Source organism: Sorghum bicolor, chromosome 9 (genome assembly GCF_000003195.3).
Source record: "Sorghum bicolor cultivar BTx623 chromosome 9, Sorghum_bicolor_NCBIv3, whole genome shotgun sequence".
NCBI lineage: Eukaryota > Viridiplantae > Streptophyta > Magnoliopsida > Poales > Poaceae > Sorghum > Sorghum bicolor.
The window spans coordinates 6,786,291-6,807,654 of NC_012878.2; the positions used below are offsets into that span (position 1 = coordinate 6,786,291).

The 21,364-nt window shown below is 42.6% G+C and overlaps 5 protein-coding genes across 6 annotated transcripts; 1 reads left to right on the forward strand and 4 right to left on the reverse strand.

Moving 5' to 3' along the window:
* On the reverse strand, positions 1,767-4,424 carry LOC8072710. Of its 2 annotated transcripts, none has more exons than XM_002440651.2 (7): positions 4,256-4,424; positions 4,064-4,116; positions 3,874-3,937; positions 3,579-3,776; positions 2,778-2,849; positions 2,193-2,353; positions 1,767-2,099 (listed from the first exon to the last, which is right to left on the reverse strand). In XM_002440651.2, the coding sequence occupies exons 1-7, from the start codon at positions 4,391-4,393 to the stop codon at positions 1,982-1,984; spliced, it is 804 nt and encodes a 267-aa protein (XP_002440696.1). In that variant the 5' UTR covers positions 4,394-4,424; the 3' UTR covers positions 1,767-1,981. The 2 variants fall into 2 exon arrangements, with proteins under 2 accessions (XP_002440696.1, XP_021303644.1); XM_021447969.1 differs by having other exon boundaries at positions 3,874-3,942; positions 4,256-4,415.
* Positions 4,662-10,503, forward strand: LOC8072711. The gene is made up of 4 exons (XM_021447970.1): positions 4,662-4,844; positions 4,951-5,045; positions 5,148-5,238; positions 10,208-10,503. The coding sequence occupies exons 1-4, from the start codon at positions 4,810-4,812 to the stop codon at positions 10,236-10,238; spliced, it is 252 nt and encodes an 83-aa protein (XP_021303645.1). The 5' UTR covers positions 4,662-4,809; the 3' UTR covers positions 10,239-10,503.
* LOC8080955 lies at positions 12,269-13,134 on the reverse strand. The gene has a single exon (XM_002440652.2). The coding sequence runs from the start codon at positions 13,025-13,027 to the stop codon at positions 12,650-12,652; it is 378 nt and encodes a 125-aa protein (XP_002440697.1). The 5' UTR covers positions 13,028-13,134; the 3' UTR covers positions 12,269-12,649.
* On the reverse strand, positions 16,093-16,890 carry LOC8072712 (translation initiation factor IF-2). The gene has a single exon (XM_002440653.2). The coding sequence runs from the start codon at positions 16,698-16,700 to the stop codon at positions 16,227-16,229; it is 474 nt and encodes a 157-aa protein (XP_002440698.2). The 5' UTR covers positions 16,701-16,890; the 3' UTR covers positions 16,093-16,226.
* LOC110430387 (spidroin-1-like) lies at positions 18,750-19,364 on the reverse strand. Its single transcript, XM_021448047.1, has one exon. The coding sequence runs from the start codon at positions 19,362-19,364 to the stop codon at positions 18,750-18,752; it is 615 nt and encodes a 204-aa protein (XP_021303722.1).

A 21,364-nucleotide genomic window follows, 5' to 3' on the forward strand; every position in this document is an offset into this window, starting at 1 on the left:
ATTTTGTTAGCGGGTTTTCGATCTTTAGAAACAAAATTTGCCAAACTCATAGAGATGAGATCTTTTTTCCCATGTTATTTTAGGGGTTGGCAAACAACAAGATTTGACAACCGAATTTTACCAAACGGTAGGAGATGCTCTAACAGTTTAGCATATCAATTCCCTATCTTTTCTAACTTGGCATATCTTTCTGCCTAGCGCATAAATATACGCGCGGGCTCCGTACTTAGCATCGTTCTTTCTCCTCATGCTTAGTAAGGCTCTTTGTTCGCTTAGCGGGGCTCTTCATTTCGTTAGTGAATTTTTAGTTTTTTGAAATGAAATTTACCAAGCTGTTGAAGATGAGATCTTTTTTCCTCCCCATATTATTTTGGGAGTTGACAAACAACAAGATTTGGAAAACGAATTTGTGAAACGGTTGGAAATGCTCTTACTAGATATCACCTAGAAAACAAATGAGCATTTCACAGTTTCTAGATACTCTTTTTTTTTTTGCGAGAACCAGTTACAGATGCATGCAGACACTCACATACATGAGCACACACTCACCCTATAAACGCATATGCGCACACCCTATCCCTATGAGTGCCTCCGAAGATCTGAGTTGGATCGACAAAACTTGAGATTGACGAAGTCACCACAGATGCTGTCGACGCGCACGTCGCCTACCGCTGAAAGAATAGCGCCATTAAATCCTAGAATAAATCTACACACACTCACCCCTATGAACACACGCACGCACACTCTATCCCTATGACCACCTCCGAATAACCTGACGAAGTTACCACAGGCGCCTCGCAGTCGACGAACACGTCGCTTACCACTAAAAGCATAGCACAATCTAGGAAAATATGAGCAATTGTGTCAAGTCGGGAACTTGAACCTAGGTGAGTAGATTTCACCACAAAAAATCCAACAAAAAAAAATCCAACTAATTGATCTATGATCAACCGGTCTTCTTTTAGCTAAATTGTCTCTAGTGAGATGTTTAATGTTACTAAGAAGCCATGAGAAAATTTGTCCTCCAAAGGACAAGGATTTTCTAAATGGCCAAGCTATAAATCGACAATTATCTTTTAGAGCAAGACTAATAATACAACCGGCTACTGGCTGCCTTGTAGCCCACCTTCCAACCCACCCTTATACTAGTTAACTATTCAACATTAATACATGACTCACAGAGTTTCTCTTTTTTATGTCTAAACTTTTTGTAAGCTTACAGTCCACTTCTTCTCTCTTTTCTCTTCTCTCCACATCAGCATTGAGTCTTCTTACATCCTACTATTATACTTATTAGAAACCATCAAGTATAAAAACTGCACAGAGTAAATGCCTTTGGACTTTGAAGTTAGGACTCATGCTCCTAGATAATTGAACCCCACAATCATCCGAGATCTTGTTGGCTTGAACTTATCAACGCTACTTTTCAGCCATGGAATAGTATTTTTTCTCTCATAATAATCAACACTACTTTTCAGCCATAGAATAATATTTTTTCTCTCGTAATAAATCAACATCAACATCACACGTTCATCATTCTAGGAGAGAAGAAATTTGGTTTGGCTGAAATTTGCTTTGGATTCTATGAGACGTGCTTTAAACTTAATCTCGGAAACTTAGCCAAGCTTGGACTCGAAAAGAAATACTATACCAAACAGTTATATTATCTTCATCAACTACGCACGTTCCATGACATAAAATTCCCCTCCGACCTTAAGCACGTACGTAATCAGGTCAGCGACCTTATTAAGATAACAGTTAAAATGTAATGATGCTACTGTAACGTATGGATATCATTTGCAACCAGAAAATCGAGGCTGTACCTCAAGCAATCAATGTTGCTACAATGTGATTGGAGATCAGAAAACCAGCCATCCAATACTTATTAGCCACACCAAAAAAAAATGCCTCAATTTGATGAGTGAAAAGCAAAATATCTTCTACCAGAAGTTAAAAAAACAGAAAAGGTAGCCACCTCATCTCATTTTTCATCTAACAAAATGGAGGTACACGCTGTAAGTGACAACAGCTCTTCTTGTGTTGCGGATCCAAAGCCTTGCCATCTTATTCTTCCCAGGCTATCAACCAGGTATATGTATCTGCAGTTCAAGAGTAGAACTACCTTATATTGACAAGAAAAACTACTTTTAGCATTTATATCAAATGACCACAGAGAAAGGAATTATGGTTACCCAGTGAGAAGGTTTATAATTTGAAGCTTCTTCCGGAAGTCATAATGGTCCCCGAAACCATAGACAACATGTCTCTGTGGATTGTTAGATTTCCTCATCACCTTGAGAAATGCTCGTCTCACAGGACTCAATGATAATAGCCAAGAATCTATAAATGAGACCTGGAACATAACATATTTTCTTTCACGTTGCTGCTTGGAATAATGTCACATTTCCCCCTCTCAGCACTGCCCATAATCCCAACCGTTAAATGTACCTCGCTAGCTAAAGTTTAACCACAGGCCCTTTTCCTTTTTCCATCACATGCAATAAAATAACAGCTAAATAATTTTCCTAATTCTGATATGCAATAAACATACGTAACAAAAATTCAGATTGAATCACATAAAGGACAATCGTATGAACTATTAATGGTAAAGCATCTTAGGCTCTTAGCCATTATCAACGATGTGCAGAAGTAAAAAAGAATTAGATAATGAATTGTACAGTTACAAGATCTCAGTGCCATCCATTATTTTCTTTCATTTACACTCAAAATTGCCAACACCAAACCAGTAATCATTAAGAGTAGTATAACACCAATACCTCATAAACATGCACATTCTTGGCAGCACCGAATGCATCCAGGAAAGGTAAACTCCATGACTCTGCCATTTTCTGTTGAGGACCAGTTAACCATTGACTTATTAAGATTAATATAGCACATTAGTTTCACTGCATACAATCAATGCAATGTAAAGTGACAGATGTAAAAGAAATATGAAATTTCATACTAATATATTTTTTGGAACAAAATCATTAAGAGGCAAAAAAAATGACATATGCAAGGGGAACCCAAATATAGAGATTGGTACACTCAAAAAAAGGCCATGAAGAAAAAATGAAACCCAAAAATCAAATCCAAAAAAGGGAATATGTGCACCTTCAGTCCTAGACTTCCTAGTTAACAGCCCTTTAGGGGCATCTAACAAGTGTGGATGCATTTGATACTACACTGCCGAAATTTGGCCAGTCAATCCACAAACAATATGCACTGGTGGGCACAATATCCTACACTGAATTGTTTTCTGTTATGGTGAGAGAAGTTGCAGCCGGATGTCAAGTCCTGCCTAGAAAATTGGCTAGGAAAAAGAAAATGATTGTCTGCATTTAGTCTATTGCCAGGGTAGTTGGTGGAAATTGATTTTATCAGACACAAGTACCATGAAGACCATCTGGTCAATGTCTATATAATCCTAGAAATATGCATCTGTACACAGTAACTTAAAAGGTGTGGCGCTAGTTTTTTGTGGACATAATGCAAAACCAAACAGTTGTAATTCACATTGCCAAGGCTGCAAACTACAGCTAATATCTAACAAAGAGCAGCTGGGCAGTTCCTCATACCAGCGAGCTTGCACGGAAGGAAAGGCACACCAAAGAAGCACCGGGAATCACATGGTCTCCAGCCTCACCATCATCGCCTTGCAGAGCAGGCACAACAAGAGGCAGATGCAGCGCCCCTCCAGCAGGGGAATCCACAGCAAGATCAGGAAACTTCACAGCATCTGCCTCCGGGATGATGACCTTACTCGCCATCGCAATCTGAACCATTTTTTATCATAGTGTGGTTACTGGTTGCTCAAACCCATCAACAACAATGTGGTACATACTAGTACATATATGTAGGTGATATACATACCTTGCCGGCATTCTTGCGGATCTCAGCAATGTCTGCGAAGTAGCCTCTACTCATTTCATCGGTACTGCACTAGACCAATCAGAACCAAAGCATCATATGTTAGCATGTTGTTACATCAATACAATGCTGCAGTGCAGCATCAGTAACTGCTAATGGCTAGTAAACGAGGTGGGAGGGGAGGAAGCCTTACAGCCTGGCCTTCTTCTTCTCCTTCTCCTGCTCCATGGCCTCCTTGTTCCCCGTCTAATCACTCCAGCAACACACACACACACACAAAAAGTCACTCTTTCACTCTCAACCATCTTCATTTTGACTCTAACTAATAGCAACTGCAGTTGCGGAGGAAACGAGGAGGAGGAACCGAGACGAAGCAGCCGCTTACCTTGCGGAAATCCAGGAAGCCGCGAGCTAACGCCGCGCGCGCTAGCGGAGTGACCCCGCCCCTCTGTACGCCAGTTCCAGCTCCAGCGCCGGCGAGGCGGAGCAGCGCCCCCGCCGCTCCCCGGGCCCTCAGCATCATCGCTGCCCGCCGCCCGCCGCCGCCGATCCACTCGCGTCAGGATTCGGAAGCCGCGAGACGGCGAGAGCTCTCAGCGGGCTGTGGGAGCTGCGGTAGTGACAATATGGGCCGGGCCAGTAGTTGTCCCTCGTTAGTTGGGCTGGCTACCCGATCCAGTAAGCCACATTTTGGCCCACTACACATTACGTAACCACGAAGTAGAGGCGTATTTCAAGTAGAAAAAAAAAAACCCCCACGGTGCCCACCCACTGTATATACGAATTCCAAAACCAGCAGCGCCCCCGAACTGACCAAAACCGAAGCACGCGACGGAACGCGGCCAAGCCGCCAAAGCCAAGCCCCTCTACCGCTTTCCTCTTCCTGGTTCAGATTCCTCCGTTGGTTTCGATCTCCTCGCCTCCGTCTCCAGCGGGGCCATGGCGTCCTCCTCCTCCTCCTCCTCGCGGTTCGAGTAAGCTATCTACTTCCAGTTATTAAATCAATTCGCCTTCGCTTTCGCCCGATTTTGCTCCGCTCCCAGCGATCTCACCCCCACCCGCATCGTGCTCTCGTGTCAGCGATCCGGCGGCGGTGAGGCGGCCCCCGCAGCGCGAGCGGAAGCCGCCGTATATGTTGCTGCTCCCGCTCGTCTACGCCCCCGTGCTCCCTCTCAGTACGCTCTCCGTGCCCTTCGCCCCCCAATTCTACCCCCCTTCCGTTTCTGCGTTTGCTGACTTGTGTTTCGGTTGTTTCACCGCGTGGTTCGACGGGGCAGTCAGGATCGGGCTGCGGCACAACCCCGTGGTGAGGGACCGCCTCTTCTACGGCGTCCTCGCCGGCGCATTCGCCCACGGCGCCTACCTCATGTACGTTTTCCTACACTCTCTCTCGCGTGCGCGCCCACGTGCTCCCCTGCTTCTCCATGTGCCCCCTGTTATTATTAGATGTCGATTGCCAAAAACGAATTGTGGTGCTTGCCTGGTAATGTTGATGCTGATTGGAACGGCTGTAATTTCGTGACATTGCGATATGGTGTGTGTTGGAATGCTCAAACATTTGTTGTGCAATTGTAGATCGAATAAATGCGCTGAATAGTTTGCTACATATTGTTGTGCCCAATAAATCATCAGTAAGGAAATAGCCGAAGCTAGTATGATCTCGACGGTGCTCACTAAGAAACTAACATTCTGTTCACTGCACATAAATGGTTTCATTTCTTGTACCACAATAAAAGTAGTCATATCATATGACATATGTATGACATGCATGCAGTGATAAGAGCATTATTCGTCATTGTGAGATTCCGGATAGTACAATAAAAAAACGTGATGCTGCACGATCACGTTCAAGCGAGGAGATCAATCAATCACATTAAGGAGATCTTTTAGAAAATGAAAGAAAAAAGACACTACCAGAATATGATCTAATGAACTGGACACCTTTTTGTAGTATCATCACGGTGATTATAATTATATTTTTTTATGTTCTCTTCATGAGGAATATTAGTGACTTGGCATGCTGTGATGAGCAGTATTAATAAGGTACTAGATATCATTATTTTTTCAATATCTATAGTCGATAGTTAAGATTTCAGGGTAAATTGGAACAAGCAGGAGGAATTATCCATGTATCTTAATTTGAAAGTTGACCCGTACATATTGTTGGTCTACTTTACACAACGTTCTGTGCATATCCGGATGCATTTTATAGGAAGAAAGAAACTATGGAAGAGAAGCACGTCTAGGTTATGTACCAAGCTATGTTGTTTCTTAGACCAAAGGCTTTCCCTGTTTTATGTTTGGTACAGCTTATCTGGGAAGCGCTTCCCAGATAAGCTGCACAGATAGAGTAAAAGCGGCGGTCAAAATAAGCTGGTCTTAACCCAGCTTCTGCTTTTTAGTACAAATGAGAGCTCTGGGAATAAGATGCGGAAAAGCGTAGTGTTGGGCTGTTGATTTCAACTTATTTTGGCCATAAGCAGCTTATAAGCTGTACCAAACAGGCCCTGAAAGTAAAATAGATCCGCAGACGCTACCTGATTTACATGACAAGTCACAGTTTAACAAGCTTTGATATACTTTTACAAGGAAGGCACTAAGATAAGAATGCCGCCAAGATTAGGCTTCCAACAGCAAAAGCAGGAAACTCTAACCAAAGAACTAACAAAGTTGCAAAAGCACTTAAGCCTATCCCATATCTGTCGACAGAACAAAATCAGTACTAGTGCAAAGTGCCATGAGCTGGTTCATGTCTTCAGCTGTAGATGTGACCCATCATTGGTCCTCCTACTTGCTCAAAGCTTTCCATCACTGCATGAATGACATTACAAAGATGCTCTTATATGGAGAGGGAACTATAAACATATGGATTCCTCTCTACCACACATCTTGCATGCTATATCATCAGGCCTGTTTTTCTTGATTAATTGCTCAGCAGATTGTATTGTATCATTCTAGACCTTACAGAAAACACTCCAATTTTCTGTGGAGGTTTTTCTTTCCACAAGTCCGCCGCCTTGGTATCAATACTGATCCATGTTGTGACTTGTGAGTATATCCATCTAGGTATTAGTTTGTTTTCCTACAATCATAGTTCTCAAGGCGTCGCCTAGGCGTCCAGGCGCCCCCCATCGCCTTGCAGAATGGGCGCCTAGGCGGGCAAGGCGGGCGCCTAGGCGTCCAGGCGCCCCCCCATCGCCGTGTCTCGCCTTTACGCCGTAAGAACTATGCCTACAATCTTATGTTGATTTAACATCAAACTCTTATGGCACTTGAAGTGAAATGAACTCTCGTGCCAATGTCTACCTTCGGATATATTCAGTGGAGACTTAATGCTTTCGGCTTATTGAACTGCTTGTAGTATGGGCATATCACATCAAATCCTGTATGACAAAAGGTCATATGTGTCAGCAAAGAACTTCATTCACATTGTATAATTTAGGATTCCTTAAAATCTTAGGATGTGAAGACAGTAGTCAAACCAGAGTGTAATTGTCCTCTCTTACCGAGTTACATGTTTCTGTTACTGTAGATGTGATTAATAGCTTATATAACATGTGTGCACCTATGGGTGAAATGTGAGTGCTGAACGAGGAACAGGAACTTCTGTTCTTTCATGCTTACTATGAAGTGCTCTTTTTACATGTAAATGTTAGCATCCTGGTTATGCATTACTCCGTACATAGAAAAGTAGGGGACCTAAATAAGTAGATTATGTTCAGTTCTTATCTAAAAGTTACTCTTCTTTGTGCATATCCGGATGCATTTTATAGGGACATAGAAACTATGGAAGAATAGGTTATGTACCAATCTGTGTTGTCTTTCTAAACCAAAGGCTTTCCCTGTTTTATAGAAAGCAAAATAGATCCTCTGGGGTTACTAGCTTTACATGACAAGTCACAGATTCACGAGCTTTAACCTACTTTTACAATGGAAAGCACTAAGATAAGGATGACTCTCAGATTAGGCTTCCAACAGCAAAAGCAGGAAATTCTAACCAAAGAACACAACTAACGAAGTCGCAAAAGCACCTAGGTCCACTTTGGTAGAGCTCCACTTGATTTTTGAGCTTTACTCCTCGATTCTCTGATGGAATGATTCTGGTGGGGGAGCAGGGTGGGGAGCAGGTGAGAAATGATTTTGATGGTGATGGAACGGGGAGTGGGTTTTTATAGCTCCCAGCTCGTAGTGTAAATGGGGAAGTCATTTTTGTCAGCTCCCTATCAGAGTTCAGTTACATTTCAACTGTTTGGTAGGACACCACAGAATCCGCTCGAAGAAACTAGGAGTAAAGCTCTACCAAACAAAATCAGTAATAGTGTAAAGTGTCACAAGCTGGTTCCTCATGTCTTCAGCTGTAGATGTGAGCCATCGTTGGTTCTCCTTCTTGCTAAATCGCTTAAAACAAATCATTCCTGCTGAGCCAAAGTGTCCATCAAACATAGCCCAATATGAAGAGTAAACAGAGTTTTTATTTGTTTTTACAAATTAAATTCAAGAAATCCTGAAAACTCCTAGTTCATAGGTTACAGGATGTGCTGCCAATCTAGCACGTCTCAGCAAATACTCCACACAAAGATCCGCCAAAGAACATCTAAACATATGGATTCCTTTGTACCACACATCTTGCAGGGTATATACCCTCAGGCCAGTTTTTCTTGATTACTGCTCAGCAGATTGTATTCCATCTTTCTAAAACTTACAGAAAACACACTAATTTTCTGTGCAAGTTTGCCATCCTGATATCAATACTAATCTATGTTGTGAGTATATCCATCTAGGTATTAGCTTGGTTTTCCTACAATCTTATGTTGATTTAACATTGAACTCTTATGGCACTTGAAGTGAAATAAACTGTCGTGCTAATGTCTAGCTTATATAAAGGGCAACGGATCTAGTGTAAACTCATCTCCCGTGCAAACTGTGCAAACTCTAATTTGAACCACATGATGTTGATCCAAGGGGCGTGGAGAGATTGGGTAATTTTGCACTTAACCGCCTGCTCTTAATCACACTTTTACAAATCCCTCCTTCCACCTCTCTCATGTGCTCCCTTGGATCAACATCCTGCGGTCCAGATTAGAGTTTCATAGTTTGCACGGGAGATGAGTTTGCACTAGATCTGTTGCCTATATAAAGATCAGATATATTCAGTGGAGATTTAATGCTTCAGGCTTATTTAACCTGGAGTATATCCGGTACCCATGTTTTAGTATTGAACTACTTGTAGTATGGGCATATCACATCAAATCCTGTATGTCATAAAAATCATATATGTCAGCAAAGAACTTGTTTCGCATTGTATAATAGGAAACCTTAGGATGTGAAGACAGTAGCCAAACCAGACTCTAATTTTCCTCATACTGAGTTACCTGTTTCTGTTACTGTAGATGTGATGAATAGCTTATATGACATATGCAAACCTATGGGTGAAATGTGAATGCTGAACAAGGGACAGGAACTGCTCTTTTAGTTTCACCTACGATGAAGTTCTCCTGTTACATGTAAATGTTGGTACTTGGATCCTGGTTATGCATTATGTAGGAAAGTAGGGAGTGTCGACCTAAATAAGTAGACTGTGTTCAGTCCCTGTCTGAAAGGCACCCCTTCTTTCTTGTTCTTGCTTGTGCAAACTGGTTTGCATTGCCATTGTTTGTGAATATATTTGCTGTACCAGTTAATTCTGATTGTGCATGAATACACACCTTCCTGTCTGCTAATGATAAGGATGTATCTTTCAGTTGCCCTGTCATGCCTGATGACTCGGCAAAACATTTTTCATATTGGACCCATTTCCTGCAACTTCCACGTTGTCTCTGTTTAGTTTGTCCATATGCCCAAAATTACAGATAAACCTGCTTCATGAAGATAATTCTTGTTATTTTAGCTGTTTCTTTAAACACCTTGATATTTTAGTTGTGAAAGCTATGTAAGGGTAACCCACAAAGGATAGGTCCTGGACATTCTTGTACTATGTAGTCCCTATCTGAAAAGGGCACCCATATTTTCATGCTGCTCTTGTTGTGGAAACTGGTTTCCAAATCTTTGTCTATCACTGTCGCTGCTTGATTTTTCTGTGATCTTCAATGGACCTGCCATGCCAGATGGCGACGCTACCGTTCCCTATTAAAAATATTCTTGCAGCTTCCACGGTTTTCTGCAAATGGTTTGTCCACATGCACAAAGTTACTGGCGTGCTTTCTTTTTTTAGAGAACGACAGGCGTGCTTTCTTCATGTGGATAACACTTATCATTTGGCAGTGAAGATCTGTGCTAGTGTAATTTGCAAAGAGATATGATCTGGACGTACTAATGTGGTTTATCCTTGCCCTTTCAGATCGGAATTGTATGACGTGGAGAGCAAATGATGGGGCATCCTTCGGAGGATGAAGAGATAAGTTCAGGCAGCAAAAAATTTTGATTCCATCGGGATTCCAGATTGGATGAGAACTGACTTGGCTATTCACATTACTAGTGTGCTATGTACCTAAATTTTGTTTGGTTCGTGCTATTATATTGCCAAAAGGATGGAATGTTTGAGCACAGAAAATAATTCCAGACTGCGAGAAATATTTCCAGCGATGGTATTCCATTTGCAGGCTCCCGTTGGCTACTGAGATTTTGATTTTCAAATTTGGATTGTATATATCGATGATATTAGATATCAGTAGTAGAGCTGAATGATTGGGGATCTTTGGAACGAAGGAATCGTATATAAATTTCAAAGGAAAAACACAAGAAACAGGAAAGTTTCTTAAGTTCCAAAGGGGCCTTGAGCTGTTGTTTCTTTAAGGTGGGGAATCTTAAAATTTTTATAGATGGCCCCCCAAAAAAAAAGAGAGCGGAACCCACTAGGTAACGAGGCTGCCTATCAGTTTCCTGGGGACTTCTGGAGTTTGTTCTATGAACCGGACAAATGGACGATGATTATGTGCCCCATTTCTTAAGGCATCAATGCACAGCGTAATAATATGAAACAAAGAGAGATTGTAAAGTGTGCCCCTCTGTGTATGATGCAACTAGTGTTTTTGTTCTGGTCTCGTTACCACCGTCATGGGCAGATGGACTCATGGCATCAGTGAGACAGCGAATGCGAAGACTCTAGCTGGTTCGGCGAGTTTTGTCCATTGTACAGCTGATCTGATAGCGAATTAGCGATGGATACGGCCTCCAACTGTGAAAAACTGGTATGGACTTGGTTATTGACGGATGAAAACGTCAATGGTTGCCGTACCCGTCTTGTCTTTGGCAGCTTCTCTCCTCGCTAGTACGGATTGAACAACGTTGAAACATGGTCGTTTCATGACCTAGATACTAGATATATCTATCCGTCTCTAAATAATTTTCGGTTTTTTATACACTAAATTTAACTAGATTTATAATAATTGTTGGTTTTTTTATACACTAAATTTAACTAGATTTATAAAAAATATGTGCAACATTTATATCTAGTGATATTAATTTTATATAAAAATATTAATATTTTTTAAATATTAAGTTAAAGTTATTTCTCAGAAAACGAAGTTAAGCACATATGAATTTTACATGAATCAATTCAATTTCATTTTTTTTAAAAAAATATAGGGACACAAAAAAATTTGCGTGTTCCATATTCCTTTTCTCCTGCGGTTAAAAACAATTGCAAAAAGAAAAAACTTCTCTATGAGAAATAAGCTAACTGATAATGATACAGTAGTTCATTTGTTAGCAAATACTCATAGTACACAAGTTAATCGTTGTACGGGAAAAGATTCCGTGTTCCCCTCAGCTTTAAGCACGTCACGTTGGGGCACCCCCGCTCGAGGCTAGAATAATCTGCTCTGCCTGCACGGGCCGGCCACTTTGCTCCAATTTCCCTCGGCAGCTTTGTGCCGTTGCGCGTTTCGGCCGGCAAGTGGATTCGCTCGGCAGCTTTGCGACCTAAAATTAGATATTCTGAGGACGCTGCATTGCATCTGGTTTTGGTTTAACTACCTGTTTGACTCCCGGTGGGACGGCGAAGAATCCGATTTTAATTGGTTCTATAAACAGGGCATTCGGGTCTCGTTGAGTTCCAAAATTTTTAGCAAAATAAACACCGTATTATTTTTGTTTATATTTTATAAATATTATCCCATCATAAAATAACATATGTACCGCAAGATTCGATGTAATAGAAAAATCTGAAAAAATTTACAAAATTTTTTAAGAACTAAAGAAGGCCTGAGCTTATGAAGAAGAAATCATTGAGCGAGACACGGATTAGGCAGAGTGGCGGAAGGTCGTGCGCCTAAACCCAATAATTGAAAGAAGATCAGCCAAAATCCCAACATCATCAAACAAAGGGTCAACCATTTCGCCAAGGGTGGAATCAAAAATGGAATGCACGCCACCAGATCTGGCAGGGGAGCATTGAAAATTTAGCAACAGCAATAATAGATTATCCAATTTCATCATCAAGTAGCAGTAGTACAATGCATAAACGCTTCGCGGATCTGCGCCATTCCAGCGCAGATCGGAAATGGTTTCAGGACGGCGGGCTCCGGATCCTATCGGAGCACGGAGCAGAGCAGAGCAGAGCAGGGGAGGGGGGCGCCTCGTAAAACCGGCAGATCCCTCACCCTCCTGCTCCACGACGACGACGATAATGGGGGGAGAGGAGGGGAAACAAACACATCCCCGACCCCCGAAACGGAAAGGAAACGACTGGTAGGTATATACAACACACGACGACAATGGGTGGAGCTCTAGATCTACGGCGACGTCGGCGACTTGCTTCCCGGCCGGGCGGGCTTCCGGTTTAGGCGGAGCGGGCGAGGCGGGAGGCGATGGCGGAGTGGTACATGGCGTCGTGGAAGGACTCGGTCTGCGCCATCCGCGCACGCAGCTGCCGGGCCTTCTCCTCCGTCAGGCCACCCACGAACTGCCTGCCGCGCGCGCCCGCCTCGTCGTCCTGCGCCACCGCCGGCGCCGGCGCCGGGGCCTCGAGGTAGTCGGCCTTCCCCGACCACCCCAGCAGCGGCGCCCACCACCTGCCGCCCTCCGTCGCCCCAGCCGCGCGGACCACCCCAGCGGCGGCGGCGGCGGCGCGCGGACGGACAGACGAAGGAGACCCCGTCGCCGCCGGGCGGGCGGCCAAGGGAACGGAGGAGACCGGTGCGCACGGTGCCATCGCCATTCCGATCGGCCGGTTGCTTCCTTCTCCGCGAGGCTTTGCTTTGCTTGGGTGTTGCGATTGCGATGCGAGAGGCGAGATTGGTGATTGCTGATGGAGGCTCCCCGCGGGGTCGGCCTGGCATTTATAGCAGCCGGGAACGGAGCGGGTGCGGGTGCGGGTGCGGGTACGGGTGGATTATGGATAAGAAAGACCACCGCGTCGCGTGGACACGTTGGTGGTCCGCATCGTGAAAACGCGGTGCGTAACGGTTGCTTTTATTTCTGGCGGGCCCCATCCCCCCTGGGAAGGCCACTGATGCGTGGGTCCAGGCTGTGGGGCCGTGGCCTTCGTGCGGTGCTCCCTCTCGCTGCCTCTTGTGCCGTGATGACGGTGATGCCGGTTAATGCTGGGGGAGCACGCGGGATGACCTTCTCGAATTAGGTCTTCTAGAATAGAATAGAGGCCTTCCTATCTGATTTTTTTTTTGTCTTTTTCACCAAAAACAAGTAAATATATATATAAGTCTTGGTCTTTAGCTATTGAATTTATCAGCTATTTAATAATATTTTTTATTATATAAAAAAATCAGTGAATAGTATATTCAGTCATGAGATTAGTGATTAATTTATTTTTTTTTATTTTTGAATAAAGAATAATTTGATCCGAACTTTTTATACCGTTGGTAAAACGTCACGTGGTATATTATATAGATATTTTGGATTCGGGTGGTGCCGTGGAGCTGAGCTCGTACATACAGAGGTACAAACGATCGTGTTGAGTTGGCGAGCGTGACAAGCTAGATGTTGTGTGATGTGTATTCAACTGACGGTTGTCGATTAAGTATATCTTTCTTCGTTTATTAGTTGCCATCGTAAAAAAAAAAGAAAGAAAGAAATCTTAGGCTTGTTGTTGCTTCTGATATACCTTTACTATTTATCTTTGTCGTTGTAGTGTGTTGCTTTCTTTGTTTTTACATATTCGGCAGCTCTTTCGTTTAGACCTTTTTTTATATATTTTCTGCATACTAAAATGTTCATACTAAAATTCACGCTAGCCGCGAGAACAACCTTTGCCCATGAGATGAAAGGGTTCACAAGCCCCTCTCTATTCTAAAAGTTGTTTGGATAACGATGGGGCAGAAAGAATTCACAGAAAGATTATAAAAAAAAAACTTACTATCTTCATTCTAAATTTAAAAAAAAAACCTTTTTTAAATTTTTCTAGATACATAAATTTTGATATAAACCATATTGTGTTTAGATGCATAATAAAAATAATATTTTGAGATAAACTAAAATGTTTTATAAATATGAGTAGAGGGAGTATATATATACTGTTTAAAATTGGAGCAAGCATGTGCTAACGTTAAAGATTTTGACACGAATTTCTAGGCGGCTAAGAGGAGATGTGGATATGATTTTAGGTTTTTTTTTTCCAAGACCAGCTATAGATGTATATGCTAATATATATGAGTGCATCTCACCTATGAACGCAGACACACATATTCTATCCCTATGAGCACTCCGAAGAACCGAGTTGAATCGACAAATCTGAGATTGACGAAGTGACCACAAACGTTTTACTATTGAGGGATACAACGGCTACCACTAAAAGTATAGTGTCGTTAAATCCTAAAATAAATCCAAGAAAATACGTACGAGTACATATGTTAAGTCACGGACTTGAATCTGGATAGACAGGTTCTATCACAAGCTATCCAACCAACTGATCTATGATTAGTTCGTAAATTAATGTGGATACGATTTTAGATGGGAGGGTAAATAGACTAGTCTAAATTATATAACTTCAAATAAGAATGATGTAGAGAACAAAGCTGATATTTTAGTACTTTTCACAAAAATGTCGTGGATGATTCTATATGACTTTCAGGAAGTACATTTGGGTTTTATTAGCTGCCAATATTTTACGTGGGGAAGAGGAAAAGTGTAGATTCACAAATCACAAAGTGGCAGTGTAGATCTTTCTTTTTACGCCTGATGCTGATGTTGATCTTTTCATGCTGATAGTCTGCTCGCTGGTCTCGCGCGCAGTCTCGATGGGTAGAGTTGAGCCGTCTCGGATCCTCGTCAGCGCACGCGTGCGTGGTGCTCTAGACCTGAGGAGTGGTTGGTGACTTGGTGTGGCTAATCATAACAAACTGGTACGTGTTAGTATCAGTACTGATTAAAACACGGGATCATGCTGCGCCTGCAAGTGCGGTTGCTCGCGCGGCGACAAGGCTGATGAGTCACCGCCAACGCCACGCGCCGGCAAGGTCACGGGCCACCGACCGCGTCCGTTGCACTGCACCCCCTGCATCTCTCAACTCCGGGCTCAGACTCAGAGACGGCCGTGGGTTATCCAAAGACGAACAAACCAGCATGCGTCTCGCCGTAGGCTTTACCCAATAAAAACTTTTTCAAGATTTTTCGTCACATCGAATACACATGTATAAAGTATTAAATATAGATAAAAATAAAAACCGCGAGACGAATCTTTTAACTCTAGTGGACAATGTTTATCAAATAAAGATAAAAGTGTTAAAGTCAAAAAACTTTTTGGATCTAGGCCTTGTTTGTTCTTAAAATATTTTGCACATCAAATCTTGCAGCACATCATAAAACATTAAATATAGATAAAAAAAAGGTAATTATACATTTTACCTATAATTTACGAGACGAATCTTTTAAACCTAGTTAATCTATAATTGGACAATATTTATCAAATACAATAAAAAATAGTTGCAATTTTGTTTTAAAGTAAACAAGGCCATAGCTGGTGCCTCTGCTTCAGCCTGGCATGGCAATGGCATGATGAGCAATCAGACGATGCAAAATGACAAGAACGCTCATCTCGATTAAACAGCCTCCATCGACCACCAGTGGAGCATACAGTTGGAGACCACAGTTAAAGTGAAGAAGGATTTTTTTTTTTCTTTTTCTTTTTTTATCGAGATCACAACAATGGATTACGAAGTACATGTTCTTGGGGGCAAAGCATAACAATGCCAGTTCAATGTTGAATCACAATAATCCGGCCGGAGAACAAGCAATGCGGCGGAAGGAGAACAAGCAAGGATCACACGCTAAAAAAAAAACCCAGATCCACTTGCTCTTCCGTTCAATCTCCCCTCCTCCACCAACAGTGAGAGCAGCTAATGACAAACTATATATGTACACACAGAGCTGCGGCGGCGCCGCCGCTGCGCGCACACCACCCGCTAGGCGGAGCGTGCGAGGCGGGACGCGATGGCGGAGTGGTACATGGCGTCGTGGAACGACTCCGTCTGCGCCATCCGCACCCGCAGCTCCCGGGCCTTCTCCTCCGTCATCACCCCCACGAACTGCCTCCGCGCCGCCTCGTCCTGCGCCACCGGTACCGGCGCCGGTGCCGGGGCCTCCAGGTAGTCGGCCTTTCCCGACCAACCCAGCAGCGGCGCCCACCACTTGCCGTTGCCGCCGCCCTTCGCCGCCCCGGCGGCGCGGGGCCGGGCCGAGGACGCCGATGCCGCCGGGGAGGCCGGGAACGAGACGGCGCTGCATGCTGCGGACGGTGCCATCGCCATTGCACTCGACTTTGCCTCGCCGGCGGGGGTTGCTGCTTCGATTGCTTTGTTGATTGAATTGCGTTGCGGTTTGCCTTGCGCTTGCGGGTGGGCGGCCGCTGGGGAATTTATAGCGATCGGAGCACGCATCCGGATGCGGATCCGGAATATCCGATATGTACGACAGGGTTCAAAATTTCGGCGAAATTTTGCCGAAATTTCGGTAATTTCGGTGGTGGCCGAAAGAAAAATCCGAAATTTTATTATATACTAATACATGTGCTATATAACTTTAGACTCATATTTTTTATTGTTTATATTGCATATTGTTCTATTCAATAGATGTGTAATCATAAATCATATTGATATTTGTTTAGATCTAATTTTTTTAAAAATAAAAGCATACTTCATGTGCTAGTCTCTAAAAAAATTTCGGTGAAATTTCGGCCGAATTTCGTGAAATTCGGTAATTTCTGTGGTTGCCGAACTTTTTGCGATAACGAAATTAAAAACCTTGGGCCTTGTTTAGTTCCAAAATATTTTGCAAAATTGACACTGTAGCTCTTTCGTTTGTATTTGACAAATATTGTCCAATTATGGACTAACTGCGCCTCTTGCTTACCGTTGCTTCATTATTACTTTTCTGGGCGACAGACAGGTGGGCCCAGGCCTCACGTGGTGTGGCCGTCCATTTTTCATAAAATTTAAACGGCTGTGTCGCCCCCACGCGATGGGAGTGTGTAACCATGCATCTCGGTTTTAGGCGTTCTAGAATGAGCAAGGTGAGCATGTGTACAGTACAACGTGTTGTACACGTACTCTTGCTTTTCAATTAGAGAATTGAGTGACTCGTTCAGTTTAATTTGCTATCGTCGCTCGTGGAACCTTTTTTTTACTGGGTATTTGCTGGTACTCCTCCACTACTCCTGCTGGTTTTTAAAACATTGACTACAGTACATATTTCAGTTCTTTATTATTGGTCAATCATCTCCTTTGATTTTGTTACAAAAAATATGCTAACGCAAACGACGTATGTATTTTAGAGAGGCAGAGTTTAATAAAATCAATTCTGTATTATTTCTCTATAGACTTGATCAAATATTGACTACATATTGTAGTTCGTTATTAAAGGTCAACCCTCTCTTAGTTTTGTTAAATAGGAGTATATGTTAACATAAATAACATTTATTATTTTAGAGAGGCAGAGTTTAATGAGATGAATTCCATATTATTCCTCTATAGACTTGATCAAACATTGACTACATATTTTAGTTTGTTATTATTGGTCAGTCCTCTATTAGTTTTGTTTAAAAAGTGTTTAACATACACAACATATATATTTTAGAGAGACAGAGTTTAATGAAATTAGTTCCATATTACTTCTCGGTAGACTTGATCGAGCTAGAGAAGTTTAACTTAAAATAAAACTAAAATGCAATGTTTTCCTAAACGCTAAACGGTAAACAGTCGGTCACCTGCCGTTTAGCCATTATTCGGGCTACAGTCCATTAAACGGGCTAAACGGTCAATTAAACGGACTAAACAGATGATTAAACGGAAACGGTGTATCATTGTGTAGCGTTTACACGGTGTTTAAACGGTCTAAACGGCCGTTTAGGCGAACAGTGCTAAAATGACATGTACTTTGAAACGAAGCAAGTAATCTGCAATTTGTAGAGATTCATAGCGAATCAACAAAGAAATTAAAACTGAGGCCACAAAGCGAATGCTCTCTCTCTCAGAAAAAGACAGCAACAATGTTTACACCTTCACTTGGAACGAATAATACTAGAAGTTGCCAGAACTACAAAAGTCACATTGGTTGAAGGAAGAAGTTAAACTAAATACTGCTCCAATCCAGCATACGAGTCTGCTAATAGGTAAAACTCAGTGTAAATAATCAATCCAGTGTAAGAGTAAACATCTGATTTTTTTAAGGAAACAGGAGGGGGCAAGCCCCTACTGAAATTTATTGAAAGCAGTAAAGTCAAACCGAGAAGTTACGAAAGAGAGAAGGGGTGAGAGATGATAGTAAAAATCTGAATCTTTACTATAATTGAAATCTTCTTCAGACAAATCTTACCTGCAAGATCAACGACTCACAACACATATTATACAGATTTAACGGCCCAGATTAGAAGTATGATCACGACCTTACACGTCCTCAGCATCGCGTCAATCACACATCACATAAATTCACTATGCATGCGGCTCCGTCGTCCGCCGCGAGCGTGGCCGCAGCTCACCCGACCGCCGCTGCCCGCCCCGGTGCTGCGTCGCCCGCCGCGTCCGTCGGAGCTGCGTCAGTCCGCTCGCCCGCCCGTCCTTGCCGCGCGCTGCACGACCATCGTCCGCCACCCGCTGCTCGGCGCGCCTCCCGCCGCGGGCGCGGCCGCAGCTCATCCGGCCGCCGCCCGCCGCCCGGCGCACCGCCGGCCACGAGCGCGACGCCCGACGCGCGTGCAGCTTCGTCGCCCGCCGTGAGCGTGGCCACAGCTCACCCGGGTGCCGCTGCTCGGCCGCCGCTGCCCGCCCCGGTGCTGCGCCGCCCACCGCGTCCGCCGAAGCTGCGCCAGTCCGCTCGCCCGCCCGTCCTCGCAGCGCGCTGCCCGACCATAGCCCGCCACCCGCCGCCCCGGCGCGCTTCCCGCCGTGAGCGTGACTCCCGCCGCGAGCGCGGCCGCAGCTCACCCGGCCGCCGCTGCTCGGCCACCGCCCACCGCCTGGCGCGAGGCCCGACGCTGGTGCCAGAGCCGCGAGACCATCGCCGTGCTCCGTCCGTCCGTCGCCGTAGACGAAGAGAAAGGCATCCATGCAAATATAAACTTTTTATCGTGTTCACTTTGTAAAACTGTAAGAGAAGAATTTTCTGATTTGGGTTTGATTAATTACGATAAATTTTTGTGTTCACTTTGCAAATAGCCCCAGAAAAAAAATACCACGCTTATGGTGATTTTACCAAGTTAGAGTACTAAATTGTTGGAGAGAGATTTTTTTTTACTTGCTAAATAAAATAGCGACTTGCTAAAACTAAAGATTGTCAAATAAATCTTTATATCATAGCAGTAAAGGGGGTGGCTGCTGCTTTTTTTACCATGATGGCAACTTGAGAAGATTTCTGTTTTTTTTTCATGCTACATTTGATTGTTTCATCTATTTTATCTTTCATAGTTTCTGCTTCAGATTAGTAAAGAAGTAATATCCCGTCAATAGCTTTAGTATTTGCATGAGTTTGTTCATGTAGATGTTATTTCACTTGAATAACAGAACCAGCTTGATGAGAGAGTAGATGAGGCTCATTAGCTTTTTTCAGTCTAATTCACCACATTGTCACATCAATTTATCAAGACTTGGAATGGTCTCAGTTTGAGTATTTGTGCAATACAATTATACAAATTGCTTATAGTAAAATATTCTATCTAGTGATTGCTAAGTTTTGCCATGATAAATATGTTCCTGAATTACAAAAGTTGGTGCTAATTTAGTCTTCAATATTTAGGTCTTAATTTGTGGTTTTGCTCCTGGTTCAGTATTCAAGACTTAAAATTTCTTGGAACTTTGATGATCTTGGCAGATAGTCCTACCAACGTGAGCACCAGCCAAAAATGAAGAGAATATAATGTTACATACTAGAATACCAACTTTATATGCACCCTTAATTCATGATGAGAGAATAAATAAATTCTATCTGGAGTAGTTTTGTACAATGATCTAGACCATCTGAAACTTCTGAACAGGAGTATTTTAATTTCCATTTAGCCTTGTGTATAATTTAGTGTTTGCTTGTCTTCTTGGCATTGCGTGATAGACTGAAAATAGGTGCCTGATTTTGTTTGGCATTTTTTGTTTTATTATTCCTTTAATCAATCTCTACAATTTTGTTTTTCTTGCTTGTTTGTCCAGTAAGGCAAGTATACGCCTACACTAACTACAATCAAGTATCTCATTTTTTATGGACTTGTTACCAAGGTTACAAGACAAATAATGGACATTTGTAGATCAATTGTGTTTCTCAACTTTTCTACGTAGCATTTGTTAAAACCAAATATATGTTCCCAAATGAAGTACCGTAATTTTTATATAGACTTTCGTTCGCAAAAAAAAATTATATAGACTTTTTTTGTTAGTGGTGTAGGTTTGTTTTTTAGTTTTATGATTTATTTTAGTTTTGTAATTTTTTTCTAAACGTCACTGTAGCGTTAGCACAGGCAATATACTAGTGAAGTCTAATAAGCCAGATAGAGAAGATAGCATAACAAACGTGAAGCACCTATATGTTATCTATTGTAATGCCTCTAATTGTTATTTTCTACTTAGAGCATGTTCAAGAGTTTTCAAAACCCATTCCCATTCTTGATTTTATGGCAAGATTGAAAGAAAACGCTCTCTAACAACTCCTTATCTCAACTATTAGTCCTTCCGTACTTAAGAAAACCAATCCAATCACACAGAAGTATACGTGCACATATTGATCGGTCAATCCGCAGGTAGAAGCATATGGAGAAAGAATATATAGCAAGGGCAGGGTTCCCAATACAAAGTTTACAAGATGTAAAGAAAATGTAAAAATAGTCGAGGTGGTTTTAAAAAATAGTCTGCAATTATTGAAAAGAGTTGAAGGAAACTAATAAAAATGCTCTTAATTCTTTTAGTCACTTAAAAAATAATCGATCTACCAATTGTTTTTAAAAATCTTAAAGATTCTCTTGGATGACTCGGTTTGCGTCATTGTTGTTTATACTCAAACTAAGGGTCACTTGCACTTGCACATCGTGAGTAGCAGCACTTTTGGTGAGGATGAGAGGGCCACCAAG

Coding starts and splice junctions, on each gene's coding strand:
- LOC110430387 (XM_021448047.1), bottom strand. CDS start 19,364: ATGGATGCCTTTCTCTTCGTCTACGGCGACGGACGGACGGAGCACGGC.
- LOC8072712 (XM_002440653.2), bottom strand. CDS start 16,700: ATGCGTGCTCCGATCGCTATAAATTCCCCAGCGGCCGCCCACCCGCAA.
- LOC8080955 (XM_002440652.2), bottom strand. CDS start 13,027: ATGGCGATGGCACCGTGCGCACCGGTCTCCTCCGTTCCCTTGGCCGCC.
- LOC8072710 (XM_002440651.2), bottom strand. CDS start 4,393: ATGATGCTGAGGGCCCGGGGAGCGGCGGGGGCGCTGCTCCGCCTCGCC. Junction 4,117..4,255: donor GCTTCCTGGATTTCCGCAAG/GTAAGCGGCTGC, acceptor TGGAGTGATTAG/ACGGGGAACAAGGAGGCCAT. Junction 3,938..4,063: donor GAGAAGAAGAAGGCCAGGCT/GTAAGGCTTCCT, acceptor GGTCTAGTGCAG/TACCGATGAAATGAGTAGAG.
- LOC8072711 (XM_021447970.1), top strand. CDS start 4,810: ATGGCGTCCTCCTCCTCCTCCTCCTCGCGGTTCGA. Junction 5,046..5,147: donor CGCCCCCGTGCTCCCTCTCA/GTACGCTCTCCG, acceptor TCGACGGGGCAG/TCAGGATCGGGCTGCGGCAC. Junction 5,239..10,207: donor GCCCACGGCGCCTACCTCAT/GTACGTTTTCCT, acceptor TTGCCCTTTCAG/ATCGGAATTGTATGACGTGG.